Here is a 19,840-nt window from a genome sequence, read left to right as displayed (position 1 = left end):
AGGGAACAAACAATTCCAAGATGAAACACAGATGAGACCCTGAGGTCTCACTGGCAACAGGAAGACATAAAGCAAATGCAAAAAACAAAAGAAACAACGTCAACAAAACTACAGTTCACTTAAAAGGAGAGATGAAGTTCTCCTCAGCTGTTCCAGCTTAACACAATATTGCAAAGTCTTTCTTCTCTTGTGTGCACAGTACCCTAAGGACTGTGCACACTTCCTTCTTTCTTTTCCACTCCTCATGGTGGCCTCATTTGTGAAGCCATTTCCTTCTAAGCTCCTCTGTTGGCAAGACTTTCCATGTGCCTCAGAGATTCACTCAACCCTTAATTCACTCTACATTTACTGAGGCTCACCTTTGTTTAAGTTAAGTACTGGGAAGATTCTAAGGTCAATAAGGCAAGGTCGTGGTCCCTATGAAGATAAAAGCTAAAGCAAGCAAGTGAAGACTAGCAGTCATACCCTGACTTCCTTATAAAAGACCACTTGTACCCCTGACCGTTACATAATGGTGACAAGAAGCACATCATAACACAGCATTTAGACATGATACATGGACAATTAAGGCCAGGGCCAACTGACTTGGAAATGAAGAGTAAACACGTATGAAAATAAAGTAGCCTACTTACAAGGTGACATATCAGTACAGCCTGGAACCTGGTGAGCAAGGTGTGTGTAGGTCACTGAGGGGTGGGGATGGAATGATTTTATTCCAGGAGCACTTCCAAAGCATATACATATAAAACAGGATTGGAAGGAGGAGGGAGACCTTCCCCATGCCTTCACATCTTTGCACAGGCTGTTTCTTCAGGCTTGTGTTTATATTCTTCCTCGTCCCCTAACAAACGTCTATTCATGTTTCTAGACTCACAAGGAGGCATTCCTTCCTCTGTTAGTCCTTCCCAAAGCCCCTGACCCACAAGGGTTAGTCCTCCTGCCCTGCTGCCCTCACCCTGTAGCATCTCATGCGCCTCTCACCACAGCACCACATTCTCCTTGGTACTTATGGACTACAACTGCTGAGGAAATGCATTTCACCACCGAATCCCCAGCACTAACCTACATTTGGTGCTTCAGATTGATTAAGTGAAAGAAGAGGGATAGCAGGGGTGGATGGGAGGGGTGGGAGGAACAGCATTTCCAACAGGGGAATGACATACAAAATGGAACAGTTGAAGGAAAACCTATGTTATGCTCTGTGGAGTGAAAAGTATTTCTGCTTGGCTAAAGTAAAGAATTTGTGTCAGAAAGGGAAAAAAAAAAGAAAAATGAAGTTGTTGGGGGTGAAGCAAGTCTATAGACGGCCTTGGATACATTACAAAGAGGGGAAAATCACATCTTGCCATAACCTGGAAGATTCTTCCCCATATTCTCTGCTACTCTTACTTGATTCCAAACCAACCTTGCATGGGGCATCTAATAATTGAGAACCCTGCCCTGCAGAAGCTGTGTGATCTTTCAAAGTGTCCTTTGCTTCTCAGAAAGGCCATTCTCCATACTCCAGACAAGTGAATACCCTTCCCAGAGCTTATTGCATGAGAACCCCTGCCGCACATTCCTACTATGTTTTCACATTTAACAGATACCCACAATGAAGCCACCAAAGTTCTCTGATCACGCAGGATAACAAATCACCACTGGCGGTGCTCTGCCATCCGGGCTCTGGTGTCACTCACCATCCCTACAATATCATGACAGACTCCTCCTGTCATCCTGTGGGTATTTCTAAATTAGACACCGGGTCCATAGAGCAGAGCCAGAGGCCCCTCCACACCTGGCACAGAACAGTCCTGAGGGAAGAGCTGATCAATTTTAGAAACTCATAAGGCAAATTTATATCTTTGCAGGGTGGGAAGCCAGGTAGCTGCTCTAAATATGTATGGATTTTTTTTTTTGCCACTTCTCTTGACTCCTTCTTAGCTTGTGGCTCAAGAGAGGCCCAATCAATCCGAATGAAAAGCCTCCAGCTCCAGAAGTGAAGAACCATTGTCCCATTCTTTATCCAGTCCTTTACCCACTCACCTACTTCTCCCTTGATGCTTTTTGTGTTATTCTAAAGTCTCCTAATTACTTCTTTTCATCTCACTTTTCACCTCAACTCTGTATATTTAGAAAGTACCCTAAAGGCAGGTGTGCACACCTTTTAAAAAGCAAATATGTACAGTTAAAAACATTTAACTGGTTGATGTCTTCTAATTCTCAGAATGACCAAATACCCTGGAGAAGGTACCTTCATGTTGGTTGTTAATTGATTGTTCAGCTCTGGGTAGTTCTGTGTGGCTGTGTTCTTTATGCAATCACAAGTTCTAAGGTAGCAAAGAGTGTAAACGCCTAAAAAAAATCCTTCTTCTCAGAAATAAAGAAAGGATTAAAAATATAAACTGGGTACCTAGCTACAGGGAAACTAATGGAAAAATATACCTAAGTGGACAGAAAATGGCATAATCTTCAAACTAAGATTGCAATCTTATCACAGTTAGAAACATCCCCCTCAAGAAGGAAAAAAAAAAAAAAGAGGTTAGAGTGGGAGAGAGCCAAAGCATAAGAGACTCTTAAAAACTGAGAACAAACTGAGGGTTGATGGGGGGGGTGGGAGGGAGGGAAGGGTGGGTGATGGGTATTGAGGAGGGCACCTTTTGGGATGAGCACTGGGTGTTGTATGGAAACCAATTTGACAATAAATTTCATATATTGGAAAAAAAAAAAGAATGAAAAAAAAAAACATCCCCCTCAATAGTGATGTGATCAAGATGGTGATAGAGGTTGCTCCTGACTTCAGTTCCCCTCACAAGAAGACCAACCATCCCTAGATAGGACACCATTATGAAAGTCCCCAAATACAGGAGTGAGGCGGAAGCAGCCCTTTGGACTACAGAGACCAAGAAAGACCACACTGGAAGGGTAAGAGAAACAACTACACTGTGACTGCATCAACTCTCCAAAAGACTGACAGACCACTGCACCAAGAGGGCCCTTGGAGCCTATGGTTTCTCCAGTGGTAGAAAAAAGAGCCTGAGATAGACATCCAGGTCCCTCAGCATTGTGGGTCACTGCCTGAGAGGTTCATTTGGGTCTCATCCCATGGGGATTGCAGAGGACTCTGTGGAGCTTGAACACTGGAGATCAGATTGGGACAGAAAAGAGGGGCAAGGCTTACAGTCACCAGTGCTTGGATCTGGGCAGACCAAGTTCCTTCATGCCATGGCACCTGAGATTCCAGCCAGTGGGTTTGCCTATCTGCAGAGACAAGCCAGTGACCTCATGCCAGAATACTCAGTATGCAGTTCTGTCTGGTATGGGTCCCTGAACAATGAGCAGTGCCAGCCTCTGGACCTGTTCTGCTATCCCACACAGACAGTGGAGCAGATTTGTAGCCCCAATTACTATTGTAGCTTCCAGCTCCACCTGACCAGGAAACCTAACCAGAGCACCTGGGAAGCTGTGTGCCCATCCTACAATGCCACTTATAATGGCATTTGAACAGAGAGCTCAGCCAGCAGCTCTTACCATCTGCAGAGACCAGCTGGTGGCCTCATACTGCCAGGAAACTTGGTGTACAGTTATGCCTGATTTGAGTCCTTGGTTAGTGAGTTTTCCCAGCTTTGAAACCTGTTCTGCTGTGCCAGCAAGGCAAGGAAGTGGGCTCAAGGCCCCACCTATTGTTGAGTATAGATCTCCATCTTACCTTCCCAGGAAGTATAACTAGAGCACCAGGAGGTTGCATGGCCCACTGTAGAGCCATGTTTTGTAGTGGTACTTAGAAAACCCAGCCAGCAGCTCTGCCCATCATCAGAGCGGATGGCCCTGTCTGACTAGGAGCTCAGTGAACAGTCTTTCCTGATTCTGGTCCACAACTAACAACGTATAACAACTTTGGACCCTGTTCTATGTCCCTGCCTAGGCAGGGAAGAAAATTCACAGGCTTGCTCAACTGCTATGTAGAGCACCCACTCCCACCCAATTAGAAAGCCTAATCAGCAAATGTGGAGCCCATCCTCCAGCTGCATTTTGGAAGGGACCCAAGCCAACAGTTCTATCCAACTGTTCACAGCTAGTGACACTTCCAACCTAAGGTCTAGATCAGTGCCTCACCCAAATGGAGACCCCCCTCAGAGCAAACCCCACTTGCTACCAGGTCACCTTGCCCAAGAATGCTACCAAAGATATTCAGAAACCTCTTCAGAAACCTATTCAGATATATAAACCTCCTGACAAACAATTAGAATTATCCTCTTAAAGAAGTTTAGTAAACTACAAGAATGCACAGGCAACTACACAAAATTAGAAATACAATGCATAAGCAAAATGAGAAGTTTAGCAAAGATGAAGAAACCATCCAAAAAACAAACAAACAAACAAAAATCATAAAGCTGAAGAATACAATGACTGAAGAATTCAGCAGAGAGCTTCAGCAATAGACTCAACCAAGGAGAAGAGAGAATTAGTAAACTGGAAGACAGGTTATTTGAAATTCTCCGGTCATTGGAGCAAAAAGAAAAAAAGAATAAAAAAGAGTGAAGAAAGCATATAGCACTTATGGCACATAGTCAGGAAAGAACAATAAACACATTAGGAAAATCCCAGAAGGAGAAGATAAAGAGAAAAAGACAGAAAATATATTTAAAGCAAAAATGGTTGAAAACTTCCCAAACCTGGGGAGAGAAATGGACATCCAAATTCATGAAGATCAAAAACTCCTCAATAGGCTGAACCTGAAAAGGCTACACTGACACACATAATAACTAACTTTTCAAGTCAAAGACAGATAATTTTGAAAGTAGCAAGAGAAAAGTGACATGTCACATGCCTGGGAACTTCCATAAAGCTATGGGTGAATTTCTCAATAGAAACTTTGCAAGTTAGGAAAAATGACACACTATATTAAAAATATTGAAAGAAAAAAAACTAAACCCCAAATACTATACCTAGTAAAGCCATCCTTCAGAAATGAAGGAGATAAAGACTTTCCTAAACAAACAAAACCTGAGGGAGTTCATCACCACTAAAACTGTCTTACAAGAAATGTTAAAAGGTGTTCTTTACATGGGAATAAAGGTATGCTAATTAACATTATAAAAACACATATTTGTATGTGCAAAATTCACTGGTAATGATAAATATGTAGTCAAAGACAGATTTTCTATTATTATAATGATGGTGCATGTCCACTTACAACTCTGGTTTTAACATAAAAGAAAATGCATTAAAAATAAACATAAGTACAATAATTTGTTATTGAATATACAATATAAAAATATGTACATTTTAAAATCAATAACCTAAAATGTGACAGGGAGAAAAGAAAGTGTAAAGCTCCCATCTGCTACCCAAGTTTAATTGTTATCAGCCTACAACAGGGTATTATAAATATAAAATATTTCAGATAAGCCTCACGGTAACTACAAAGGAAAAAACTATAGCAGTTATACAAAAGATTATGATAAAGGAGTAAAGCATATTGTTACAGGAAGTCAAAAAATCACACTAGATAATAGCAAGATAAAAAGCAAGGAACAAAACACCTACAAAATTAAAAGACAATTAACAAAATGGTAATAGTAAGTCTCTAGCTATCAATAATTACTTTAAACATAAAGTGATTAAATTCTTCAATTACAAAACTTAGGATGGCTGAATTGAGTTTTATAAAAAAGATCCAATGATATACTGCCCACAAGAGACTTATTTTGGCTTTAAAGACACAAATAGATTGAGAGTAAAAGGATGGAAAAAGGTATTTCAACCATGGTAAACCAGGAAAAAAAAACAAGTAGCTATATTTATTTAAGACAAATGGACTTTATGCTAAAAATGGCCAAAAGAGACAAATAATGTCATTATATAATTATAAAGGGGTCAATCCATCAAGAATATATAATAATAGGGGCGCCTGGGTGGCTCAGTCGGTAGAGCATCCGACTTCAGCTCAGGTCACGATCTCATGGTTTGTGAGTTCGAGCCCCGCGTCAGGCTCTGGGCTAATGGCTCAGAGCCTGGAGCCTGTTTCCAATTCTGTGTCTCCCTCTCTCTCTGCCCCTTCCCCATTCATGCTCTGTCTCTCTCTGTCTCAAAAATAAACATTAAAAAAAAAAAAATTTAAAAAAAAATAAAAAAAAAGAATATATAATAATTATAAATATTTATGCACCCAACATTGAAACACTCAAATATATAAAGAATATGTTAACATAACTAAAGGCAGAGAGATAGCAGTACAATAATAGACAACTTCAACACTCCATTCTTAACAATTGATAGATCCTACATACAGAGAATCTATAAGGAAACAGCAGATTTGAACACTATAGACCAAATGGACCTAATAGACACACACAGAACATTCCATCCAACAATAGTAAGATACACATTTTTCTTAAGCACCAAGGGAATATTTCCTAGGATAGATCATATGTGAGAAAACAAGTTTTAGCAAATTTAAGAATATTGAAATCATCCAAGCACTTTTTCTGACCACATTAGTAAGAAACTAAAAATCAGTAACAGGAAGAAAATTAGAAAACTTGCAAATATATGAAAATTAAACAATACATTCCTGAACAACCAATGGATCAAAGAAGAACTCAAAAGATAAATAAAAAAGGTATCTTGAGACAAATAAAAATGAATACGCATCAAAACTTGTAGGGCACAGCAAAAGCAGTTCTAAGAGGGATTTTTACAGTGATAAACACATGCATCAAGGAAAAATAACAATCTCAAATAAGTAACCAAACTTAACCCCCAAGGAGCTAGAAAAAAAGAACAAATTGAGCCCACAGTTAGCAGAAGGAAGGAAGTAATTAATATTAGAGGAGAAGTAAATGAAATAGTGAACAGGAAAACAATATAAAAGAATAACAAAACTAAGGTTTGGCTTTTTGAAAAGATAAGCAAAATTTGTAAACATTTAGCTGGACTAACCAAGGAAAAAAAGACAGAGTATTCAAATTAAAAAAAGTATAAATTAATGAGGAGACATTATAAATGATAATAAAGAAATACTAAGGATCATAAGAGACTACTCTGAACAGTTAAGTGCCAATAAATTGGGCAACCTAGAGAAAAAAAAAACAGGAAAAATGTCTAGAAATATGCAACCTAGAACAACTAAATCATGAATAGAAAATCTGAAAAGACCGGTAATGAGTAAAGAAATTGAATCAGTAATCCAAAACCTCCCAATAAAGAAAAGCCTAGGACCAGATGGTTTTGCTGGTGAATTTGACTAAACATTTAAAGAAGAATTAATGCCAATTCTTCCCAAATTCTTCCAAAAAACTGGAGTTTATAGAACACTAACTCACTTTACAAAGCTGGCACTACCAAGATACCAAAGACAGATAAGGATACTACCAGTAAAGAAAACTACAGGCCAATATCCCTGATGAATGTTGACAAAAAAATCTCAACAAAATACTTGTAAACTAAATTCAACAGCAAATAAAATAGATCATACACCATGATCAGCTGGGATTGATCCCTAAGGCACAAAAGTTTCAATGCATGAGAATCAATAGAAGTGATACATCACATTAGTAAAATAAAAGATAAAATCATATGATCATCTTAGTAGGGACAGAAAAAGCATTTGACAAAATTCAATGTTCATTTATGATAAAAACTCTCAACAAACTGGGTGTGGAAGGAACATACCTCAACATAATAAACACCACAAGCTAACATCATTCTCACTGGTGAAAGATTTTTCCTCTAAAATTAGGAACAAGACAACGGTGCCCACCCTCACCACCCATATTCAACAGAGTATTGGAAGTTTAACCAGAGCATTCAGTCAAGAAAAATAACTAAAAGCCAATGGAATCAGAAAGAACCAAGTAAAACTGTCTCTATTTGCAGATCCAACAAGCAATTAGACTTAATGAATTCAGTAAAGTTGCAGGATACAAAATCAACATAAAACACCAGTAGCATTTCTACACACAATGAATTATTGGAAAGAGAAATGAAGAAAACAATCCCAGTAACAATATCATGAAACCAATAAAATACTTACGAATGGATCTAACCAAAAAGGTGAAAAATTTCTATACTGAAACTATTAAACACTAAATTTAGAAAGAAATGAAAGAAAACACAAATAAATGGAGATACTGATGCTCTTGGGTTGGAGAAGCTAATTTTGTTAAAATGTCCATATTACCCCAAATCATGTATAGGTTTAATAAAATCTCTATCAAGATTTCAGTGGTATATTTTACAGAGATAGAAAAAAAATCCTGAAATTAGTTTAGAACCACAAAAGACCCCGGAGAGCCAAAATAAGCCTGAGAAAAAAGAAGTAAGCTGGAGGCAGAGGCATGACATTTCCAGATTTCAAATATATTACAAAGCTACAGGACTGAATTTAAATGTTATTGGTAGAAAAATAGACATATAGATGAATGGAACAAAAGTCAGAGACTCTTCCCACCACCCCACCAAAAAAACCCCATGCATATATGGTCAACTAATATCTGTCAAGCGAGCCAAGAGCACTCAATGGAGAAAAGACAGTCTTCAATAAATGGTGTTGAGAAAATTGGATATTCACATGCAAAAGAATGAAACAAACAAATAAAAACTCCTATTTTATACCATGCACAAAATCAACCTGAAATGTCAGGGTACAGGCTTAAATATAAGACCTGAAACCATTAAACTTCTACAAGAAAACACTGGGGGAAAAAAACCTCCTCAAAATTGATCTGGGTAATGATTTGTTGGATATGAAACCGATAGCACAAGCAACAAAATCAAAAAGAAACAAGAAAGACCGCATCAAACTAAATGATTCTTCACGGCAAAACAAATGATAAAGAAAGAAAGAGAGAAAGAAAGAAGGAAAGAAGGAAAGAAAGAAAGAAAGAGAAAGAAAGAAAGAAAGAAAGAAAGAAAGAAAGAAAGAAAGAAAGAAAGAAAGAAAGAAAGAAAGAAAGAAAGAAAGAAAGAAAAAGAAAAGCCAACTTATGGAATGGGAGAAAATATCTGCATATCATGTTTCTGATAAGAGGTTAATATCTAAAATATATAAAAAGCTCATGCAACACAATAACAAAAAATCAAGTAACCCCATTTAAAAATGGGCAAAGGGGCTGAATAAACATTTTTCCAAACAGGCTATTCAAATAGTCAACAGGTACATGTTTGATATAACTAATTACCAGCGAAATTCAAATCAAAACCACAAGCTACCATCTGATACCTGTTAGAATGCATATTACCAAAAAGACAAGAAATAACCATGGAGGTTCCTGAAAACATTAAACATAAAATAATCATATGATCCAGCCACTTCTGGGCAAATGTCCAAAGAAAACAAAATCATTATCTCAAGGAGGTATCTGCACACTCATTTTCATTTCAGCATTACTTACAATTGCCCAGAGATGGAAACAGCACAAGTGTTCATTAATGAATGAATGGATAAAGAAAATGTGATGCACACACACACACACACACACACACACACACACACAAACACACACAATCCAATGGCACATGAATGAACAAAAAAAAATGTAATATGGGGCACCTGGTTGGCTCAGCTGGTTAAGTGTCTGATACTCTTGATTTCACCTCAGGTCATGACCTCAGGGGCATGAGATCAAGCCCTGTGTCAGGCTCCATGTTCAGCATGAAGATTGCTTAAGATTCTCTCTTAAGAATGGAATATATACATATATTCATATATATATATATATATATATATATATATATATATATATATGTGTGTGTGTGTGTGTATATATGTGTATATATATGGAATATTATCAGCCACAAAAGAGAAAATCCTGGCATTCTGACAACATGGATGGACCTTGAGGTCATTATGCTAAGACAGAAAAAGACAAATACCATACGATCTCACTTATATGTGGTGTGCAATAAAAGAGAACTCATAGAAACAGAAGAGATTGGTTGTTGCCAGAGGTTGAGGGTGGGAGGTTGGGGGAAACTGGTGATGGTGGTCAAAACTTCCAATTATAAGATACATAAATCCTGGATATATAATATACAACATAGCGACTAGAATTGACAATACTGTATTGTATATTTGAAAGCTGCTAAGTAAGTAGATTGTAAATTTCTTAACACAAGGAACAAATTATAACTATGTGAGATGTTGGATGTTAACTAAACCTACTGTGGTGATCATTTCATAATATTTATGTGTATAGAATCATTCTGTTATATACCTTAAACCTATACAACGTATGTCAGTTATATCTTAATTACTCTGGAAGGAAAAATAATAAAGAAAATGACATTGTTGCACACACAAAAAACACAAACAAAAGAAAGTTCTTCCCCCCTCAAATTATATCCCATAAAAAGGTCTGTAATTAAGTGTTGAACAATCACTAAGTACATACAATGAATACATATTATGAACAGTGATAATATCGGTGGGAGGTAAAATGCCACATTCAGCATGGTTCTTGCCCTCATAGAGATTGAAAGGAAAGGTTAGCATAAAACCCACAGTTCCTGGCATTTCCACTACCTGCCTTCCACCATCCCTGCCATGAGAGATTAGGATTACATAATTCCATACATGACCATGACCTGCTTAATTGTGTGGGATGGGTCATCAATACTAACGGAGCTTCAGCAAGGGGAAAGTTCCAGGAGCACTGCCATGGCCCTGGGGTCCTTGAAAGCTGGCAGCACCAGCCTAAGTCTCAGAGAATGGGATTCATTGTTGTGGGTAGGTGGAGAGGCCAGTGTACAGTGTATGCTCCTGTCAAATCAGACTGTTGAAATAGATTTACACTCTGAAAATAAAGATTTAGGGGAGAAAAAAATAAACAGAAGTACAAGAGAATTTTAGAATCCTCTAATATCATATGAAATAATACCATAAAACAAAACACTAGCAAAAAAAAAAACACTCTAGGAAGTGACAGCAAATGTTTACACCTTGGTTCTAAGCTGTCAGATTCTCAACTGTTTGCGTGAATAATCTATATTACGTCATTTCTTTTCTTTCTATTTTGGCCTAAGGATATGGGTATTAGGACCCTTTGAAACATCCAATGAGAAGGAAAAGAAAAAAAAAACCTGTGTTAGGCAGAAAAATATGAGAATAATGTTTTATCAGAATAAGGATAACACAGGTGTCCAAAATAAGACAAAAACAGAACACACAGGAGAGGGGAAAATCATGGATGCCACAAATCAAGAGGCTTTCAGAAATGTGTAAATATGGTCGTTGCCTTGTTGTGATTTCACTGCAGAAGCCCTCTGATCCGACCTGATCACATGGTCCAGTTAATCAAAATGTCAGTTACAGTATGGAATCAGAAGTTCCTCATGATCATTTGTATTCCATAGAGGGAGCACAGAAGGGAGGGGGAAAGGAGGGACCTGAGCCAGACCATGGGTTTAGATTCCCACTCTGTCAACTACCAGCTGGGGGACTTTGTGCCTAACAGGCCCCATTTGTAAAAATGGGTGCAATGATACTTCCTGCCTCATAGGATTGTAATGGAGACTAAACTGGTGAGCATTGTAAAGGCTGTAGAACAGTATCCCACACATGGTAAGTACTATGCGTTTGTTAAATAACATTGTTGGTAGGGCCAAGGCCACTTCTTTGCCTGGGGATCCTGTTATTAGAGTCTGTTTTTTTAGGAGGGAGGGATATCAAACACATGCTTTATGCGTTGTCTATGTATATGTCTTTGTTTTGGGTTTTCTTAACAATGTAACAAGAACTTAAAATGATTTCTGAAGCAATATGCATACAGAATGCCTCCACAGTTAATATAATTCTCCAGCTCCCATAATTTTTTTAGTTAGGCACCTATATTTCATTTGATCATAAACATTTATTTAGTGACTTGCCTTTATAGATGGCTTTCAAGTATTCAACTTTGTTTTATATAAACAATTCTTACTGTACCCTATTTCATCCCTATATAGTAGTTTAAAAATTACATAATTGCCATTTTAAGTACTACTTGCCTAAACATACTGAGTCACAAAGATGGCTCATTTATGGTAAGAATTCAACTCACCTCACAAGAGAAGTGAAGACACTTAGTAAAGAGTTCTCTACCAGTTTCCAATGTCTGATAAAATGACTGTTGTTTAACATGATTTACAAAAGGAAATGGTGAACGTTGGTTAATGGGTTCAAATAAGGTTAGTTAGAGACTCAAGTTCCATTAAGAACACTACCTTGGAATTTTATTTGCTGTACTGGCTTCTCAAGTCTTTAGAATTTAGCTCAACTTGTTTATTTTAATAAAGGGCCTTGCTACTGTGATTTGTTACTGCCCCTAGTCCCAGAAATACCATTCTGGAAACTGGAATCACCACAGAACATTACTGCTATTCTTAAGAATTTAATTTTCAGGTTAGTTTCTCCCCCCCCCCCCCCCGCCCCACCACCCCCAGCATGTACCTGGTTCCTTTATAAATTTCCCAGATTTTTGTAAACTAGCCCATAGAACTTTTTTGTTTCTCCTATACACAAAAAATTGCTACATAATATCTATGTAACCTCATTTTCTATTTCTAAGGACAAAGAACTGACTGGTTCTTATGAATTATTTTCTTTTCTACTTTTTACAGTCTATCTCCTAAAATCATAATGGGTTCAACAATCTTCTTTCTGTATTTCTCTTCAAGTGGGCACTTTACATTGTAGATAATCATTAGGCCGTATTCGGCAGGGAGCAACTAACACAGGTTTCTATGATATACAGAAAACAAGTTAGAAATGTACTGTACTGAGTCTCCAGTCTATGGGCAGAAGCTGTAAGGTCAATAATGTTTGGAACCAGGGGCGCTGGTGGATTTGCCATGCCCCAAAGCCACACACTCCAAAAGGTTAGGCTGGATGGGCATGACTGGGGAGTTCCAAAGCATCCACATAAGACAGGAAAAGTTCAGAAGAAGTGAGGGCATAAACTTCCCTTAGGTGTATGCAAAATAACTCCCAACTTACAGAATATATTGGTGTCATTTATTCATTATTCCGTTCAACAAATAATTAAAGTGCTTCCATAGGTGCAAAGCACATACAGCCTGTTTTTATTTTTAGCCAGTGCTCCACCGTGTGTATTTGGGCCACCAGACAATGACAAATACAAGTCACATAATTAACAGACCCCCTGAAAAGCCAGAAACTCCGTCTATCTGTGATAGATGGTACAGCGCAGGCATCCCGCTTTCTACCATTCTTCTTTACAGAACCATTAGCAACCTATCTTTTAGAAATGTTATTCAAATTAGAATGGCTCCCGAAAGTGAAGACTATTTGGGGAGGAATACAAAGTGGGTTGGCTGAAAATACCCAGTGAATAAACACTGAGTTCTATTGTTAGCATACACATCATTCTCTGCCATTTGGATACGGATTTCAGAAATTGGTGACAACCAATGAAAAAGTTTACATATCCATGGCACATGTGTTTACTCTGGAAATAAGCCACCATGATTCATAAACAGAGACGATAGATCCTTAAACATTGTTCTCAAAAAGCCTGAAGTTAAACTAAGCAAAATGGAAAAATTCATGTACATGCAACAGCTGTTAAAAGTAATTATAATATTGGATCTTGATACGAGAGCAAAAGAAATACAACTTTTTACAGATGCAAGATTCTCTATGATAAACATTTGTTGTGGTTGAGACCAGGAAACAGAGATAGACCAATTTTTTTCTGCATAATTTTTGAGTCATAAATTATGAATGATGCTGTAACAGATAAAGCAGAGAGGAAATTAATTTAGGAGATGAGATCTATTGTGCAATTCAGAGGCTGGTTTTAATTTGGGGAGGGGGAAATTATATTTTGATGTTCGGCTTTACCAAACATCTTTCTTTCCCTGAAATAACCTGCAATTTCTCATTATTTCCCTGAGGAGTCAAGGAAAAATGTTCATACCAAAGTTCAAAGGGTAAATTAGCAACAATGTCCCAGCCATATGGAAAAGTGTTGTCCTGTAGAACTTCCTATGGTGATGAAAATGTCCTATTTATGCACCTTCCAAAATGGTAGTCACTGTCCATATGTGGCTTTTCAACACTTCAAATGTGGCTAGTATGTCACAGGAACTTAATTTTAATTTAATTTTCAATTTCCATGGCACCACATGGTTAGTGGTTACTGTGCTGGGCAGTGCAGTCTAGAGGATACCTCTGTCTTTTCCCTTTCTCTCAGCCAATTAGGCCAGACAGCTGGGGATTATTTTTTGTACGTTGCCCCTGTGAAGCCTAACCCTTTGCTAGCTTAGCCTCAGAAGGGCTCTAAGCAAGGCTCATGGGAGCTTGTCTGAGCAAATATACACATTAATAGGATTTGAAAAAAACCCAGAAAACAGCAAAGATCAGCCTTCCAGACCCCTTTGCCAATTCATTTGTCTCCCTACAAATCAGATATAGTCTCTGGTGCTTTTTCAGGGATGGCTTCAAAATGATTCAAATGGCTTGACTTTCCATGACTTTTCATGTTATGAAGGAAAGTAAAGAAGGAGCTCAGGGAGAACATTTAGATAAAGGCAACCTGAAAACACTGAGGCAGGATATAGGAGGAATCGTGTGTGAGCAGGAACTCTGCACAGAGAGAGGTATGAAAGAAAAACAAATCCCAGAAGAATTTTTGACTACAGAGGGAATGAAATGAAGAAATGTGCTGTGGCATTGCATAAAACTCTTCTTTGCTTATCATGGAACGCAAGATTACTAACATTAGTCCCCAAAGTAATCAATTATTTCCTGACTCTATTCCAAAGTTTACTACAGGACACCTTCTGTCCCTTTTACCTGTTTATTATTTGTTGATGTATTTCTTTATCTAAACATAGCTTTAAAAAGTCAGAAATTTAAGAGACATTCAATTTTAAAGACATTCCTTGAAAAGGAAAAGAATCAGGGTTCTGATACACTATGCCTTGCCTATGGAGATCCTGGAAACTTTCAAACTAAAGTAACTTCTTGTCAATAGCATTTCAGTAGCAAAGATTGTTTCCACATAAGCACATACCTGAAGGAGCAGATCAGAAGTTGGTCTGATTCGCTGTTGGAACAGGATGCTTAACGTTCGATTCTGTTGTTCTAAATCAAACACTCTTGTTTTCAACTTTACACATTCCTCCCTTAGATCCTACAACAAACACAGTGAAAGAAAAAAAAAAAAAAGTCCATAACTGAAAGACACCCTTGCATATTATAACCATATTTTATCTGATATTTCAGACACATTAGTACAAAAACAGTATTTTTATCCTTCAAAGCCCCCAGGAATAAATCACACACGATGCTTTCTTCCACAGCCCATTGTCTGATAGAATTATTATGTGCAGGGAAGACCAATTTGAAAAAAAAAAAAGTAACTTGAAATCAGAAGTGCATTAATCTAGTATGCTATTTTTGAAGATGGTAAATGCTAGCGATATGAAGTCAATTTAAGTTTCCACCTATATATTTTGCCTTTTCACTGTCTTCATAAAAGCAATCATAAAGCACAAACCACAAGGACAATAATGTTTTTGCAGTGAATAGAGATGTGATGAACTAAAGAAACTATCACTTTTGATAGAGCCTTTTGCTGTCATTTGTGGAAACAAGTTGGAATTTTCAATGCTGGGGCTAATAGAGCCAGTGATGCATTTAGTGAGAGAGAGGCAACTCTGAAGTGAAGGCTTTAAAAGGCCACTTGAAACGGCCCATGCTCTGAACTAGTGCATTTCCATGTGTTTGGAGGGGTTCATCTTGGTGCTGGGGAAGAAGTTGAGTAACCGTACCTGGGCATCCTTCTGGAGCAGCACTTTCGAATAGTTCAAAGACCACAGAGACCTTGTCCCCAGCTTTCATGAGGGAGGCTAAGGCACAGGGGCTTTAGGATTCTCTGGAATATACCAAGGAGCTGTCCTGCAAACCAATTTGTGATAACGATACGTGCAGTGCTTAAATGTCTACACCCTCTTTGATGGGGGTTGAGAAAGACCAAGTAGAATAATGTCCCAATTCAGAGTTCTTTGAAAGCTGACCCTTTCCTACATGTCAAACTTGATATTTCTCTATTTCCTAATTTCTTTTTTTTTTTAAAGGCATCTGCTCTTGCCATATGAAGAACAACTGTCTGCTGTTTCGTTCTCAAACGCTCTCATGCACTCCTGCTACCCCCTCCCCCCACTTGCCATCATGTTCCCTTCTCATCTACCTCGTTGTTCATTGTGACTGATGTCCATTTCAAAATCTGTATCCTCTCTGACACTTCTTTAAAAAGTTTATTTTGAGAGAGAGTAAGTGTACACATAGGGGAGGGGGAGGGACAGAGAGACAGAGGGAGAATTCCAAGCAGACTCCACACTGTCAGCATGGAGTCCGATGTGGGGCTCGAGCCCACAAACCATGAGACCGTGACCTGAGCCAAAGCTGGATGCTCACAACTGAGCCACCCTTGCTCCCTTCCTCTCTGATACATTTATCTGGCATCCCCCAAAGACCATTCCTTTTTCTGAACTCCAGTAAGCCTTCAGTATCTCTTACAGGACATTTAGTATACACTGCTTTGTACTGATTTCATCTTTCATGCTCTAGGCTTATCTTGTCAATTAGATGGCACATCCCTCAAAGGCAGGCATAAGAAGACAGACCAATAAACAACACCACAAGCAGTTTGTCCTTTCACTCTTTTATTCCATAACCTGGCAAAGCACCACATACAGTATGACCTTAATAAACTGTGTGATTATTTTGGTAACCGGGATGATGATGATGCCAAATTCTATTCTCTAGTGTTAGTGTGACTGAGGCTTTAAGTTTCTCAGCACTTCTAGTTTGTATTTCTATATATTCTGATGTGGGACAGCTACAGCCTTGCTAAAGCTCTGCAAGGAAGAGAGAGAGCACCAGGAAACAGCTCTGATCCCCAGGCCCTAAACAAGAGTCACACAGGTGAGTGTGCCTGTCCATTAACCTTGTGTCAACCTAAGTGTGAAGCCAGACAGTTCTAGCTTCTGAAGCTTTACCAGAGCCTCATTATATCCAGTTGTATTTCTTCTATTTACAGAGGGCAGGGAAATAGGCCAAGGTGTGGCTCATGGCACAACTTACGCTCTCCTCATATTTTTAGTTAAATGGGTAGAGTTTATGCATAGGATGGTTACAACTGATTATAGCCTACAAATGCAGAGCATAGAAAAAGAAATGTCATGTTCTTTTAGGCAACCAGGTCCAAGATATAGGAAGGCAGCAGCCATTCAAGGCAGGGGCAGAAGTGTGTGCGCGAAGGGTGCTTGGGTGGCTTAGTTGGTTAAGCACCTGACTTTGGCTCAGGTCATGATCTCATGGTTCATGAATTTGAGCCCTGCGTGAGGCTCTGTGCTGACAGCTCAGAGCCTGGAGCCTGCTTCGGATTCTGTGTCTCCCTCTCTGTCTGTCCCTCCCCCACTCACACTATGTCTGTCTGTCTGTCTCTCTCTCTCAAAAATAAATAAACATTAAAAAATGTGTGTGTGCACATGAGCAATATGCATTTGGCAGAGGCCACTTTGGGGGCCTAGGCACCGCTCACATTAAAGGCTAAACTTGTTTCCTTTATTTAGAATTCAACCTCTCTCTGTGTCTCACTTATTCTACTTTTTTTCTCTTAACATGCCTATAACTCCTCTGCACCCAAACACTAATTGTTTTCAGTACTGGTAATTAAGTAATTAATAAAACTTGACTGTGAGGTAAATAAATATTAATAGTACCTATTGTGTTGGAAAACATAATCATTCTCATCTGCAGGTGAAGAAATGCAAGTAGAAACACACAGGTGAGGGTTTGCAAGAAAGGAGACCTGTAAGGAATAGCACTGATGATTTTTTTGCAGCAAAACTGAGATACCTTGAAACAGTTCTTCAGATGGGTAGAAAGAAAAGAACGGAAAAGAAAAGAAAAAGAAAGAATACACACACACACACACACACACACACACACACACACATCAAGCTATTCTATAGAGATTTTTGGTACAGGTGCCCAAATTTCAATGGCCATTACTGTTACTTAAGATGGTAAAAGTTCATTTAGCAGGGACACGAATTATTGACCTGGAAAACTGTTCATTGCTCTTGGCTCATCTAGATCAGCGCATGGCAGAGGGGAAAATAGAAGGCTTTAGGAATGTGACCGTGGTCTTACGATCGTTGACAAACAGAATTGAGCCGGTCTGAGAATCTGTTGACATAAAAGCTCATAATCGCCTATATTGTTCTAAATTCTTGTTCTCTTTACTTAAGTCATGGATGGTAAGTGATGTCAGATAGTTATTATCTTAAGAAAATGTATTAAAAACCATGGATGTGTGCCCATGTGCACACGCATAAGCACAACCAGACTGGGCAGATGGAAAGAGCACAAGAGAAAAAACAGTAATTTCTCTTACCACTACTAGGCTGAGGCCTAGGCTGACATAAAGGGACATATGACACATATAGGCTGGCTACAAGAACCATTATTTTGACCCTGACAGTTATAGAGGTGAGACCTAGACTATCCTTCTGGTAAGGCGTTAGAAACAAATGAATTCTCCTCTGCTTAGATGCTATCACTGGTTCACAGTGGGGGCTGGGCCACCTGTTCTCTTTCACATCCTTCTTTTTCTTTTTTCCTAGCATGTTCCAGGCCTCAAGACGAGTACCCCACTGAAAATATAGGGTTGTGTCTTCTGAAATGAGAAAGAGACCTTATATAAAATTTTATTTGGGGGAAAATGATGCCAACAGTTTGACTACATTTAATCTTACATAAGAAAAGTACATGGGTCTTTGGGTCAAGAAAATAGCCAGACCTGTTTTCCTTGCAATCTACATGTCACTAACAATTGAAAATAGTAAGAGAGTAAAGCTGAATACAAGGGCAAAATATACTGAGCAATACTGGTCTAAAGGACCCTGTGTGTCTTCATGATCTCAAACCATAACTTCCCTGGAGTATCCATACACTATAATCCTGGTAAGTTTCATCTGCATTTGGGGCTAAAGAAGATTCTGGATCTACTTCTATATAGTACCTATGAGTATAGGTGCTTTAATGCATTTAGAGCTAAACCATTATCCATTGAAGTCAATTTAATAACATGTTGACTGCTTAGGAGTAGGACATATACTGACATCACTAGAGTATTGTTGAAAACTATATCTGATTTTATCATGCAAAAATGATACTATAGTGGTAAAACTGCTTAAGATGGAATGCATATCATGGGAATACACATCAAATTGGGAGTTAGGGGTCTGGACTCTGGTCCTCGTTACCCGTACGACCTTGAAGATGTAATTTATTCTGGTTTTGTCTCAGTTCCTTTACCTATAAACTGAGCGACTGCACAAAACAGGGCTTTCAAGAGAATGAAAGTCTCAGCTGCTTCGTGAGATGGCTTTTCAAGTGTCATCTAATTCCTTCCCTGAAGCTTAATGGCCACCATACCTACCTGCTTCTCCTTGTAACAGTCCTTCTCAGTGGCTGTCACTGATATATCCCTATCTTTTCCTAAGATGCCAAGACTTCTGTAAAAAGAAAAGCCCTTTCTCAGACTAACCAAGGGCCTCAACATCAAATATCTAAAAGGCACGGCAGGTAACAGAGATATGTGCCTGCATCAGGCCAGCCCTAATGAACAGGGAGTCGTTAGTCCTGTGGCAAACTGAATACTTGCAAGCCTTCATCCCAAAGGCATTTGGATTAGAACATCATTAATCTGGGTGATGGCTGAATAGTTTATGTAATCATAGTAAATTAAGCCCATTACCAAAGCTAGTTGACAATCTCAGTATTAAATGCTTGCTAATAAGGTCCCTGGCAAGTGTGAGATTCTAGGGTCCAAAATAAGAT

At 38.5% G+C, this 19,840-nt stretch overlaps 1 protein-coding gene and 1 long non-coding RNA gene across 8 annotated transcripts in view; one reads left to right on the top strand and one right to left on the bottom strand.

Annotated features, from left to right (window-relative positions):
* Positions 1 to 19,840, bottom strand: part of NCKAP5 (NCK associated protein 5) — a 980,982-nt gene that overhangs the window by 174,742 nt on the left and 786,400 nt on the right. For all 7 annotated transcript variants that reach the window (XM_058715464.1, XM_058715465.1, XM_058715463.1 and 4 more), the window contains one exon: positions 15,000 to 15,119. In XM_058715464.1, coding sequence (XP_058571447.1) covers positions 15,000 to 15,119 — 120 coding nt within the window. The remainder of the gene's footprint in view (positions 1 to 14,999; positions 15,120 to 19,840) is intronic.
* Positions 18,301 to 18,898, top strand: LOC131503787 (uncharacterized). The gene is made up of 2 exons (XR_009257603.1): positions 18,301 to 18,487; positions 18,622 to 18,898. It is a non-coding gene; the product is annotated as an uncharacterized LOC131503787 (long non-coding RNA).

This window comes from Neofelis nebulosa, chromosome 2, assembly GCF_028018385.1.
Source record: "Neofelis nebulosa isolate mNeoNeb1 chromosome 2, mNeoNeb1.pri, whole genome shotgun sequence".
Classification (NCBI taxonomy): Eukaryota; Metazoa; Chordata; class Mammalia; order Carnivora; family Felidae; genus Neofelis; species Neofelis nebulosa.
This window is presented reverse-complemented; position numbering and strand designations above follow the sequence as displayed.